Here is a 12,115-nt window from a genome sequence, read left to right as displayed (position 1 = left end):
AGAACTGAGGCGGCCTACTGGCGCGAAAATTTTTAAACATCCGCAGGAAGGGTGCCACCACATCCACTCAAAGGATTTTGCCCACGCGGCACTATTTTTGGCGAGAAAAAATAAAGTCAGATACTTTTTGAACGCACCTTGTGTACAAATACAGACGTACATGTTTTCTCCAGTTATCGTCTGCTACAGTTTTAGTTTGTAAGTGTTTGTGTGTGTGTTACTGTATATATGTCTGTGTATGTAAGAGAAAAGCAATGCGGGATATATATATATATATATATATATATATATGTATATATATATAGTGAGGATATGTTATGCGCGCGTGAAGCTCTGTATGTGTGTGTGTGTGATGGACAGAAGTAAGCATCTCTCTGATAACATCTGTTATAAAGTTACCAGCCCCCTACCACTTCACTTGGTTATCTACCTCATACCAATCCTCCTAACTCTTCCTTTTACTCTTAAAAGATATATATATATGTGTATAAAGATATAGGTTTGGTGATGCAAACAAGAAAAATAGAACTCAAAATATATTTTTTAATATTTAACATAACCAACATAGTGACACACACGAAACTTTCATCCCTTGAGTCACTCTGTTGCTTCTGCTAAATAATGATAATAATAATAATAGTATATAAACTAAAATAATTAAAGGTTTTCATTCTAAATATTAAATTGGATTAGCTACTTAATAAACATGAATCCAAGACAGAGAGGCGGTTCTGTGCACAGCATTTTTGTATTGGATTGATGTTTATAAAGTATCTAATTTAATTTAATGTTGATGGTGATGTGTGTGTGTGTGTGTGTGTGTGTGTGTGTGTGTGTGTGTGTGTGTGTGTGTGTGTGTGTGTGTGTGTAGAACGAATGTTTCTTATTACAGAGTGCGCTAGGTAACTGGGTGTTTCTAAACACAGTTTTAGTGAGCCATGCGTGGAAGATAACGAAAAGTAATATCACGTGACATGTGCCAAATTTCGGCTCATTCTCAATGCAACGCAGCATCCATACGGCAGATTCCAATTTGACACAAGAAGCAGCAGGAAGGCACTTTGTGTTTATTGATTGAAGCCACCAATCACAGTGGCTCAAGGCTTCTCGTAAGTTGCAAGGTATTTCGTGCTCAGGGTCGGGAAAGAGCTGGAGGCTCCCAGAAGAGGAATGACATTCTTATTTCTTTACTGCCCACAAGGGGCTACACACAGAGGGGACAAACAAGGACAGACAAACGGATTAAGTCGATTATATCGACCCCGAAAGGATGACAGGCAAAGTCGACCTCGGCGGAATTTGAACTCAGAACGTAGCGGCAGACGAAATACCGCTGAATATTTCGCCCGGTGTGCTAACGTTTCTGCCAGCTCGCCGCCTTTCTTAGACATTCTAAGACATTCTAAGAGAAAGAAGCATTCTCAACGTGCGTCCAGATGTCGATGTCAGGACAACCAAGTTTGTCCAATGGGTTTAGAATATACCAACGACAACCCCAGACAGTCAATGGAGGTTATTGACGATCAGCCTAAAGTAACGGAGTTCTATGACAAGTAGTCATGGCTTCACTGAAATTGATTATTATCTATTGATCTATCAATATATTCAATGAATGATTACATGTTTATTTATTTATTTATTTATTTATCTCAAGGTCTCCTCACTGGCAGTGGCAACCATTACACACATCGGCGCTGTTTCCTGGGTTACTGTGGATATGATCTTTGGAATAATACGACACCCGACTTCAGTTACAAGAATAAGCGAATATATTCAACTCATCTCTTCACAAAGAAAGCGGCTCAACTCATTAGAAAACACAACACTAAAAAAGTAATTACGTTATTTCGTGGATAGCTGAAGTAGTTGACACTTCTCACTTATTGAATCTTCATCTCATCATCATCAACATTTAATGTCCATTTTCCATGCTGATATGGGTCAGGTGGCTTGGCAGGGACTGGAAAGGCCTGGGGGCCACAACAGGTTCCACAGTCTGTTTTGGTTTCGTCTCTATGGCTGGATGCCCTTCCTAATGCCAACCACTTTTCAGAGTGTACTGGCTGTTTTTTACATGGCTCCATCACCAGTGCTTCTTACAAGGCACTAGCAACCATTCTAATACTTTTTACATGGCACCTTGGTTTTAAGATCTCAATTTCATTCGTATTTATTAACCTTTTTGATATCACCTGCCTAAGACTGCTCGTAGTTCTATGATACAATTTTTCTGCTTAAGGTGATCTAAATTAGAATCTTCCATCAAAATTTCATGTTAATTCAAGTTCCAAACACCAGATTAACAATGACAAAGTTATTTTCCTAAATTCTTCATTATTTTCAAAATGAAGAGACACAAAGGAACAAAGGAAGAGTATTTTAACAGAAATATATTAACAAAACGACTCCCATGAGCTTAACAGAGAGAGAAAAGGCAAAAAATCTTCTTTGTTATCTATTATACTTTTAGTCTCATCTCGGCTGTCTTAAAGGAATATACAGGGTGTCCACAAAGTCTGGGTACATGGAGATTAACACATACTTTAAGAAATTATTTCTTATATTTAATTGTTTATATTATGATTTCATTTACTCCATGTACCCACATGAAGATTAACACATACTTTAAGAAATTATTATTTCTTATATTTAATTGTTTATGTTATGATTTCATTTACTCCATGTACCCAGACCTTGTGGACACCCTGTAGATTAACTTATAGATTAATTTGACTGGTGTTTTATTTAATTGATCCTGGAAGGATGAAAGATAAAACTAACACCTTAAGGATTTGAACTCAGAGCGTAATGGTATGTAACTTAATACCAAAAGACATTCTGTCCAACATCCTGTAGGAAGTTTTAACTTCTAATCTACATCTTAATGATGTGACCCCAGGAAGCAATGTTGACTTTGGCTGTATTGGAACTCAGAGTGTAAAGAACTGTAACTAAATACAGCAAAAACATTTTACCCGATGTTCTGATTCTGTCGCTCCACAGCTTATATTTTAATATTAATTAACACACACCACACACATCCACATATGTGCATATGCATAGCACACAGATCCACATACATACACGCATTATTATATATACACTCTCACAAACACATATCCACATATGTGCATATACTTACCACACAGATCCACACATACACATACTCACTCATTCACTCTCTCTCTCTCTCTCTCACTCACTCACACACACATTATCACATACACATACATACAAAAACCTCTAAACTCGTTTGTTTGATTTCATTTCAGCCAATGTTCTTACTCCTGTCCCTGCAAGCAGTACATACCCCTTTGAAGGTGCCACTGAAGTACAAAGAACTCTACAAGAATTCTTGGATACCCTCAGGAGAAAGGAGGAGACTAGCAGGTCAGTGAGTTTGGTTTATTTCACCAATTAAAGTTAACAGACTCGTAGGAACAACACGCAATGGTCTCCAACCCTTTTGGTACTGCAGACCAGTTTCATGCAAATCATAGAAATATCCTTTATTAGAGAGTAAGTGACAGAAAGAACATCTGACTATTAAAGAAGCACATGGAGTCAATGTCTTACATTTTTGTCTTTTTAGTGCTCAAATTCAACCTTCATTGCCTTCCCTTTTTGTCACCCCTGCGTTCACAGTGTTTCCAGGACATGAAAAATTAAAATAATGTAATGAATTAAGTCTGATGTTCTACATTTCCTTTTTATAATTATTATCTATCAAAGCAATGAATAAAAGATATTACACTTCATTTGGCCCATATGGAACAATGCATCTTGTAATTATGATTACATGTATCATAACTGTAATTACGTCTATTTTTAATTGTTATTATGTGCTGTAATTGAAATGAAATGGGTCCAAATTGGAATTGTGTGGGCGTTGCATTTGTGACGACATGTCATAATTGTTTATATTAATTGTAATTATATTTATGGTTATAAATTACCTGTGATTGTAATTGTATGAGATAATTCTAAGCATATATGCATGGTAGATAGTGATTATTTGTATTATATTTATGTGTGGTTAATTATAATGTGTGTGCTTGTGTGTGTAAGAGAGAGAGAGAGAAAAGAGGGAGATGAACTGTGGTAACTTCAATTGGAACGGTGATTAGGTATGTTGTAATTGTATTTATATATGTTCTGTTTACATGTGTTTACATGTGTTTACATGTGTTTACATGTGTTGATTCTAATCATATGCTGTAACTCTTGTCACATGTGTTATAATACATTTGTGTTGAGGTGTTGCCATAAATGTGCGTTCAAAACCCCAACAATTTTTATCCAATAAATAACTATTGTGTATACAGAAATAGTAATCCAGGATTCTCTAATCTGTAGGAATGGTGTCCTGCATTGATGAAAGCATTGGATATCTCATTACGCTCCTCAAGAAGAAAATGATGTGGAAAAATACTATCTTTGTGTTTTCAACAGGTTATAAAATTTTGCTTTGTTTTTTTTAATGCTTTTTTTGATTCTACTTTTTTTTTATTAAGTCAGTGAATTTGCTAAGTCATTAGCATATCAAATAAAATGCCATGTAGTATTTGCTTTGATTCTCTGTAAACTGGCTTCAAATCTCACTGAGGTCAACTCTGCCTATGGTGAAATTGCTAAATCAGCAGATGAAAAGCTTCATAGTAATAGTCCTGGATCTTTACATTCTGAGTTCAGTTTTTGCCTAACGATTCAAATTCTGCATACAGATTAAAATCTCACTAATGATCCTGGTTATTAATCAGGATTTGATCATTAATTATAGATACTATAATTGGTCAAGCGGTAGGATGATGGCTGTCTGCTTCTGCAGTCAAACAATGATGACATTTCACATTAGTTGTTTTATCATTGTTGTTTAGACCCTTATCAGTCCTGACGGAAGAGACCTATGATCAAAGGCACTCCAGTTGTGACCATTCCACTTATTTTTCAGATATTGTGTATCTATGTTATACCTTATCATCTCATGTCTCCATCTATTTGTTTCAATTGACAGGGTGGATCTGAGAGAGATTTTCCAGGGGATCTTTTTTTTTGTATGTTAAGCATATAGATCACTGGTTTGGCTGTGTGGTAAGTAGCTTGCTTACCAACCACATGGTTCTGGGTTCAGTCCCACTGCATGGCACCTTGGGCAAGTGTCTTCTACTGTAGCCTCGGGCTGACCAAAGCCTTGTGAGTGGATTTGGTAGATGGAAACTGAAAGAAGCCCGTCGTATATATGTATATATATGTATGTGTGTGTATAAGTTTGTGTGTCTGTGTTTGTCCCCCCAACTTTGCTTGACAACCGATGCTGGTGTGTTTACGTCCCTGTAACTTAGCGGTTCGGCAAAAGAGACCGATAGAATAAGTACGAGGCTTACAAAGAATAAGTCCTGGGGTCAATTTGCTCGACTAGAGGTGGTGTTCCAGCATGGCCGCAGTCAAATGACTGAAACAAGTAAAAGAGTAAAAGAGTTGTTACAAAATGTTGTTTAGTCCCCCAGTTTAATGGATTCAATACCACTCCACACCATCTTTGGCAAGAATTTTCCACATGGCCTAAAGACTGAAACATGGTTGACAAAAACTGTTTAGAGGCCCATCAATGGGATTGTTCCTGTACTTGGGTGGTGACCTAATCTATCACCCACCTTAATACAATCACATGATCCCAGGACAAGTAACCTCAGCCAAAACCTCCTAATTATGTGAATTTCTTTTCTTTTCTTTCCAACAGATAATGGTGGCAGCACAATAAAGGGATCATCAAACTGGCCCCTTCGTGGTGGAAAAGGCCGGTATTGGGAAGGAGGTATACGCGGTGTAGGATTTGTATATAGCAAGCTATTAAAACGAAATCGTATCATTTCAAGACAACTAATACACATATCAGACTGGTTCCCAACATTTGTGCGACTGGCTGGAGGCAGTCTAAATGGAACCAAGGATCTTGCTGGTTATGACCAGTGGAAAAGTATCAGGTTTGTCCAGATTGTCTTCCATACAATTTTTTGTTGTTGTTGTTGTTAATCCTTAGTAAAAAAAACTTCAATGTTAAGGAAACCTAGAGAGAGAGAGACAAATGGAAGGAGGACTCTCTCAACCACTATCTGATTTCACTCATTGGGAGAACTCACGCTTCCAAATCCACCATCAACATTTCTTTTCTTCATTCCCATTTCATATTCCCCAACCATGCATTATCCAGCCACAACCTAGGCAACACATATCAAGCCCACACTTACTTCGTTATAGATATCTCAAAGGCATCCCCCAAGAGGGATGTGCTAAGCTTGTCTTTTTCAGCAGTGTGGTAATTTGTTCTCTTACATTTTACAGTCATCACTTTTCATTATTTCTGTCAACAATATATTCTTTTCTACTCTGGGCACAAAGCCCGAAATTTTTGAGAGGGAGCCAGTCGACTAGATTGACCCCAGTATACTTAATTTACTTAATTTATCGACCCCGAAAGAATAAAAGGCAAAGTTGACCTTGGTGGAATTTGAACTCAGAACATAAAGACAAACAAAATACTGCTAAGCATTTTGCCCGGTGTGCTAACGATTCTGCCAGCTCACTGCCTTATAAATATCTAACAATCCTTTCTACTGTAGGCACAAGGTCTGAAATTTTGGGGGAGGGAGCCAGTCGATTAGATCAACCCCATTTCACAACTTGTACTCAATTTATCAACCCAAATGGATGAAAGGCAAAATCAACTTCGGTGGAAATGGAACTCAGAACATAAGGACAGACGAAATACCACTAAGCATTTCGCACGGCGTGCTAACGATTCTGCCAGCTCGCCACCTTCTGTCAACAATATATCGAACCAGTGATTAATTAGGCTATTGGAAATCTGGAACTAATAATGCTCATTGTTCAACAAATGCATGATATAAAATAAATCTTTGAGAAATTTTAAACAAGTGATGCAATATTACTTTCACTAAAGATCTCAAGGAAAAGGATAGGCAAGAAGAAAGGAACTCAACTATTGATATCATTAAGAATAAATACTGCTGTTTTTATTGGTGTTTTCAACATGTCATAGTCATATTTTTCCTTCTTTCTTTCTTTTCTTACAGTTATGGTACCCAGACAAAACGTAAAGAGATACTGTTCAACATAGACTCCTGCCACTATCCACATGGTGATAAATTGTCAGGTACAAAATTTGACACAAGGATCAAAGCATCGATTCGATTTGGAGCATGGAAAGTTATGACAGGCAAACAAGGTAAGCTAAAATAGCATGACATAAATAGTAGAAATACACTTTTTGTTCAGAACCAGCCTTTGAAAAGGACCCCACTTCTAAACCATGCATTACACAGGTAAAATTCAGAATTAGAAGAATCTTGTGTGTAACTATGTAGCAATAATTAATCCAAAAGAATTGTGAAAGTCAGAAATAAATGTTGGTATTTTCATCTCTCCACATGATGTGACCTTTACTTTTATTAAATATTACATTTTTCAGTAAATAAGGAATCAATTATTACAATGATATTACTTATTTTGCAGTAACCGCACAAGAATTTAATTTTCTTTGTACTCTAAGCAACAATCAGTTTATTTTGCTTAGAGGGTATTTTGATGATCAACTTAATACACGAATATCAAATACAATATGACTTCTTAATTCATTAAAATTATCTCCACCTGTCTCAAATGGCAAATAAACCCAGCTCCGTTTGAGAAGGGATACCTGTATTTATCTACGTTACTCAAATACATGCCACTAACCACTCTGAGAGATTTCGCTTTGCTTATTTTTGTTTAATTTATTACCTAGGCCCATAAATGTGGCTACTGGAGATAAGGTAGGCTAACAGCCATGCTGATGAAACCTACTGAGGCAGAAACACTTGTCCATAGTTACCCTCTTATCTCCAGACAACAAACCTGTCTCTTTCGTTAATGTTACGTCAACAATGGAGATTCCTTGATCTTTGAGATTATCTTCTCTCATTTGCTAACTGTGACACATCTTCTAGATGTGGTGGTAACTCATGTTGTATGGTATTTGGTGTACCCATATTTAATTATAATAATTAACTTATTGTATACAGTGCTCAGGTGCACAACAACCCATCAGAAAAAGTTATCAGAATTGCACGAACAGTACATGGAGTATGCACAGGAAGCAAACAGTGAAAAAGTCTTATAAAAAGGAAGAAATGGGGGTGGGAGGCATCAGGTGTCTTTATTGTTCGTACACCGATGGCCAGTCACATCTCTTAGTTTTTGTAGGCGTTTGTGTAAACTGGGGAAGTAACTCTATCAAGGGACGTAACTTTGATAAAACTTGAGCTACTTGACTACTAAAATTAACATCTAATTACAGTCTAAGTCTGTAATTGTTTTGTTGTTTCAGGTCGCGGTCACTGGTTGGCACCCCACTACATGAAGGATTTAACCATGCAAGACAGAGATCCTCCAGAGAAAAATGTCTGGATGTTTAACATTGCCAGAGATCCGTTGGAAAGGAAAGATTTATCAGATGCTTATCCTCAAAAGCTGCGAATGATTTTAGACAGACTTGCATTTTACAATAAGACAGCTGTTCCCTGTCATAATCCTTATATGGATCTGAGAGCAGATCCATTTGCAAATAATGGTGTATGGGGCCCTTGGATGTAAAATAAATATCTATCACTAAGAATTTGTATATAGTAAGTATAAAAAAAAACTGTTTCTCTTTGAGAAAGGATAAAGCAAAAAATTACATATTTATTGGGTCTTTTTATTATTATTTTCTTTTTAACTTTTTTGTTTAGCTCAGATCAAGGAAGGGTAGATGATCTGTCGTTGTTAATCATTTCATTTTTCTGACAGAAGTAATTATTGTTTACTGTAAAATATAGTGTGAAATTCCATAGGATACAAAATACTATATTAGAGTCAGCCTAGAATTCAAAGTACAAAGACATTCATTCCATTTCTGATTCTATATATAAGTCTTTGACTATTGATCAGCAAAAGGAACTAGTTGCACCATAGAATATATATATATTACACAGTACGTGTTATTTTCGTCCTTACAAAACAAAACTCCACTGATTTGAATGAACTTCCCCAGTGAAATTTGTGTGAATTTCTCTAATGAAAAACATCTGGATATTACTAAACCCATCTAATTTGATGGATGAAGATGTCTCTTTGGTCACACTACTATTTCATTTCATGTTTCCAAGAAAACTATGTTCATGCATAGCTCTGAAAAACTTAACTTTAACTTAAATTCAATAATTGTCCATGAACTCTACTGAGAAGATTACAAAGATATCAAAACATGTGTCTGCAGCTGATAGGAAAGAGAAAGAAATAACATTCTAGAATAGCATGCTTAATTTTAACTAGATTTGAACTTTTGTTCGGTTTTAATAAGAATAATAATTCTCTCAACTATAGGCATAAAGCCTTAAATTTTGAGGGAGGAGACTACTTGTTACCATCGACCCCAGTGATCAACTGGTATTTATTTTATCACTCCTGAAAGAATGAAAGGTGAAGTCAACCTCAGTAGAATTTGAACTCAGGACGTAAAAAGCCAAAAGAAATGTTGTGGAGTATTTTGTCCGATGCACTAAGAATTTTGCCAGCTCTCCACCTTAATGATGATAATCCTTTCTACTTTAGGCACAAAGTTTGAAATTTTGGGGAGGGAGCAAGTTGATTACATCAACCCCACTTCTTAACTGGTGCCTATTTTACTGACCCTGAAAGGATGAAAAGTGAAGTAAACCTTGGTGACATTTGAACTCAGTATGAAAAGAGCCAGGGGAAATGCTGCAAAGCATTTTGTCCAGTAACAATTCTGCCAGCTTGTCATTTAGTAATAATAATGACTTTATTGTATACAGAGCTCAGATGCACCACAAAACATCTGCAAAGGGTAAACATGAACACCAAAAAACAGCATTCAGTGAAATAAAGAAAGACAACAACAAAAACAAAATGTGCATGCACAGTTCACAGAATAAAACAGAAAATAACAGAAAAATAAACAGTAAAAAAAATAAGGATTTCATTTTATTAATAATTTTCACTTCCTTTCAGTTCTATCAGACAATCAAATTACTAATGATATCACAGCGATGGTTACTTTTTCTAGACTGAAATTTCAAATTGATAAAAATGCTTTCCATAAATTGATATTGGTGAGCAAAATTCTATTGGACAAAATATTTCCTAATGTTCTGTCCTTACCAGGTTTTTGTAATGTTCTCATCTATTTGGCCCCCAAAATATTTTCATAACTGTAGATTTAATATCTTCTCAATATCTTCTGAATATTACCTAAAGATACAAAAGTGCTTGAAATCAGTTATTAATTCTAATCTCCCTAAGATTAACTTTAACCCCTTAACATTTAACATGCATTTATTTATTTATTTATGGATGCACCATAACCGTGGCCTGTGTCAGCGCAGCATATCCAGCCCATTTAAGAGTACCCTTCAATCATTGGGCAGTACATAACACTTGTGAAGACCTGTTAAGGCAAGTGAAGTTGCTGTCATGGCCGATGACAGTACTGCCCGATTGGCACCCATGCCAGTGGCACGTAAAAAGCACCATTTGAGCGTGGTTGATGCCAATACACCCTGAGTGGTCCCGTGCCAGTGGCACGTAAAAGGCATCATCCAAGCGTAATTGTTGCCAGTGCAACCTGACTGGCCCTCATGCTGGTGACACGTAAAAAGCACCCACTACACTCTCAGAGTGATTAGCGTTAGGAAGGACATCCAGCTGTAGAAACATTGCCAGATTGGATTGGAGCCTGGTGCAACCTCCTGGTTCGCCAGCCCTCAGTCAAACCATCCAACCCATGCCAGCATGGAAAGCGAACATCAAATGTCGATGATGATGGATGAATGGTATTTAATTATTCATATTAAGGCATTGGATTAAGGATTTAATTATTCATTTTAAGGCATTGGATTAAGGCAGTGAGCTGGCAGAATCACTAGAGTGTCAGACAAAGTATTTAGCAGCATTTCTTCCAGCTTTACAATCTAAATTCAAAGCTACCAAGGTCGACTTTGCCTTTCATCCTTTTGGGATTATTTACATTATTTACGTTATTTACATTTGATGGATATTTGTCCTCATCTTGTTTGTTGTTAACACAACATTTCAGCTGATATACCCTCTAGCCCTCATCAGATGTCTTGGGGAAATTTCAAACTTGAATATATGGCATAGTGGTTAAGAGCATGGGCTACTAACCCCAAAATTCCAAGTTCGATTCCAAGCAGTGACCTGAACATTAATTATCATTATCGTTAACAATAAAGACTGGCAGAATCAGTAGGTTGCAAGGATTTGCCCTTAGACAGGAAACATAGTCCGAATTATTGCAACATAATAGACTCCACTAAATATATCCAAGAGCTTGGTATTAAACCAAGTGATGAATAAGTCTACCTCAGAAAGGTTGTGTCCTCACAAAAAAAAAAAAAAAAAAAAAACCAGAATCGTATAGTTAAAGTTAAAAAGGCATATACTGAATAACTACACACTTCTATAACCTAAAACCAAAGATGATAATAAAGGAGCTACTTCATAGTAGAAATAACATAAACTTCCCTCAAATTTAAGCCCTGTCATCTTTAAGAAAGATCTCATTAGATAATGTAGTCATAACGCCTTTAATTACAAATTTACTCAATAAAGATTAAGCAGGGGTTGAGAAGGGTTAAACAACAGCAGCAATAACTCAAGCATTAGTCATCCGAGATCTAAAGAAATAAATGTGATATAAGTCCACCGAAATCATCTTAAATCCACTCAAAATGAGCAACAGTCATATTTCTAGGAATGTAGAACTTAAGAAGTTATTTTAAGACAATCAGAAATGTTGGATCTTCCTTCAGAAAAATGTAAAGCATAATAATGGTTATAGATTATTTACTTTTCCTGTAGCATGAACTCAGGCATGGTCATCATATGGTTGAGATGTTCATTTTGCAATCATTTGATTCGAAATTTAATCACAATGCATGATACCTTGAGCAAATGTCTTTTGCTATAGGCTCAGGTTGGTCCAAGCCTTAAAGGCAAAACAGAGTAGATGGGAACTGTGCAGAAGCCTGGAAAT

General features: G+C 36.3%; 1 protein-coding gene across 2 annotated transcripts in view; it reads left to right on the top strand.

Moving 5' to 3' along the window:
- The window catches only part of LOC106871320 (arylsulfatase B), a 66,509-nt gene extending 57,764 nt beyond the window's left edge, over positions 1–8,745 (top strand). For both annotated transcript variants that reach the window (XM_089358934.1, XM_089358935.1), the window contains 6 exons: positions 1,655–1,833; positions 3,273–3,390; positions 4,357–4,452; positions 5,741–5,984; positions 7,095–7,246; positions 8,387–8,745. In XM_089358934.1, the coding sequence (XP_089215060.1) occupies positions 1,655–1,833; positions 3,273–3,390; positions 4,357–4,452; positions 5,741–5,984; positions 7,095–7,246; positions 8,387–8,652 (1,055 nt within the window). In that variant the 3' untranslated portion in view covers positions 8,653–8,745. The remainder of the gene's footprint in view (positions 1–1,654; positions 1,834–3,272; positions 3,391–4,356; positions 4,453–5,740; positions 5,985–7,094; positions 7,247–8,386) is intronic.
- Positions 8,746–12,115: the final 3,370 nt, after the last annotated feature.

This window comes from Octopus bimaculoides, chromosome 10 (assembly GCF_046866305.1).
Source record: "Octopus bimaculoides isolate indiv1 chromosome 10, ASM4686630v1, whole genome shotgun sequence".
NCBI lineage: Eukaryota > Metazoa > Mollusca > Cephalopoda > Octopoda > Octopodidae > Octopus > Octopus bimaculoides.
Note: the sequence above shows the minus strand (reverse complement) of the source record. Positions and strands in the feature narration are given on the sequence as shown.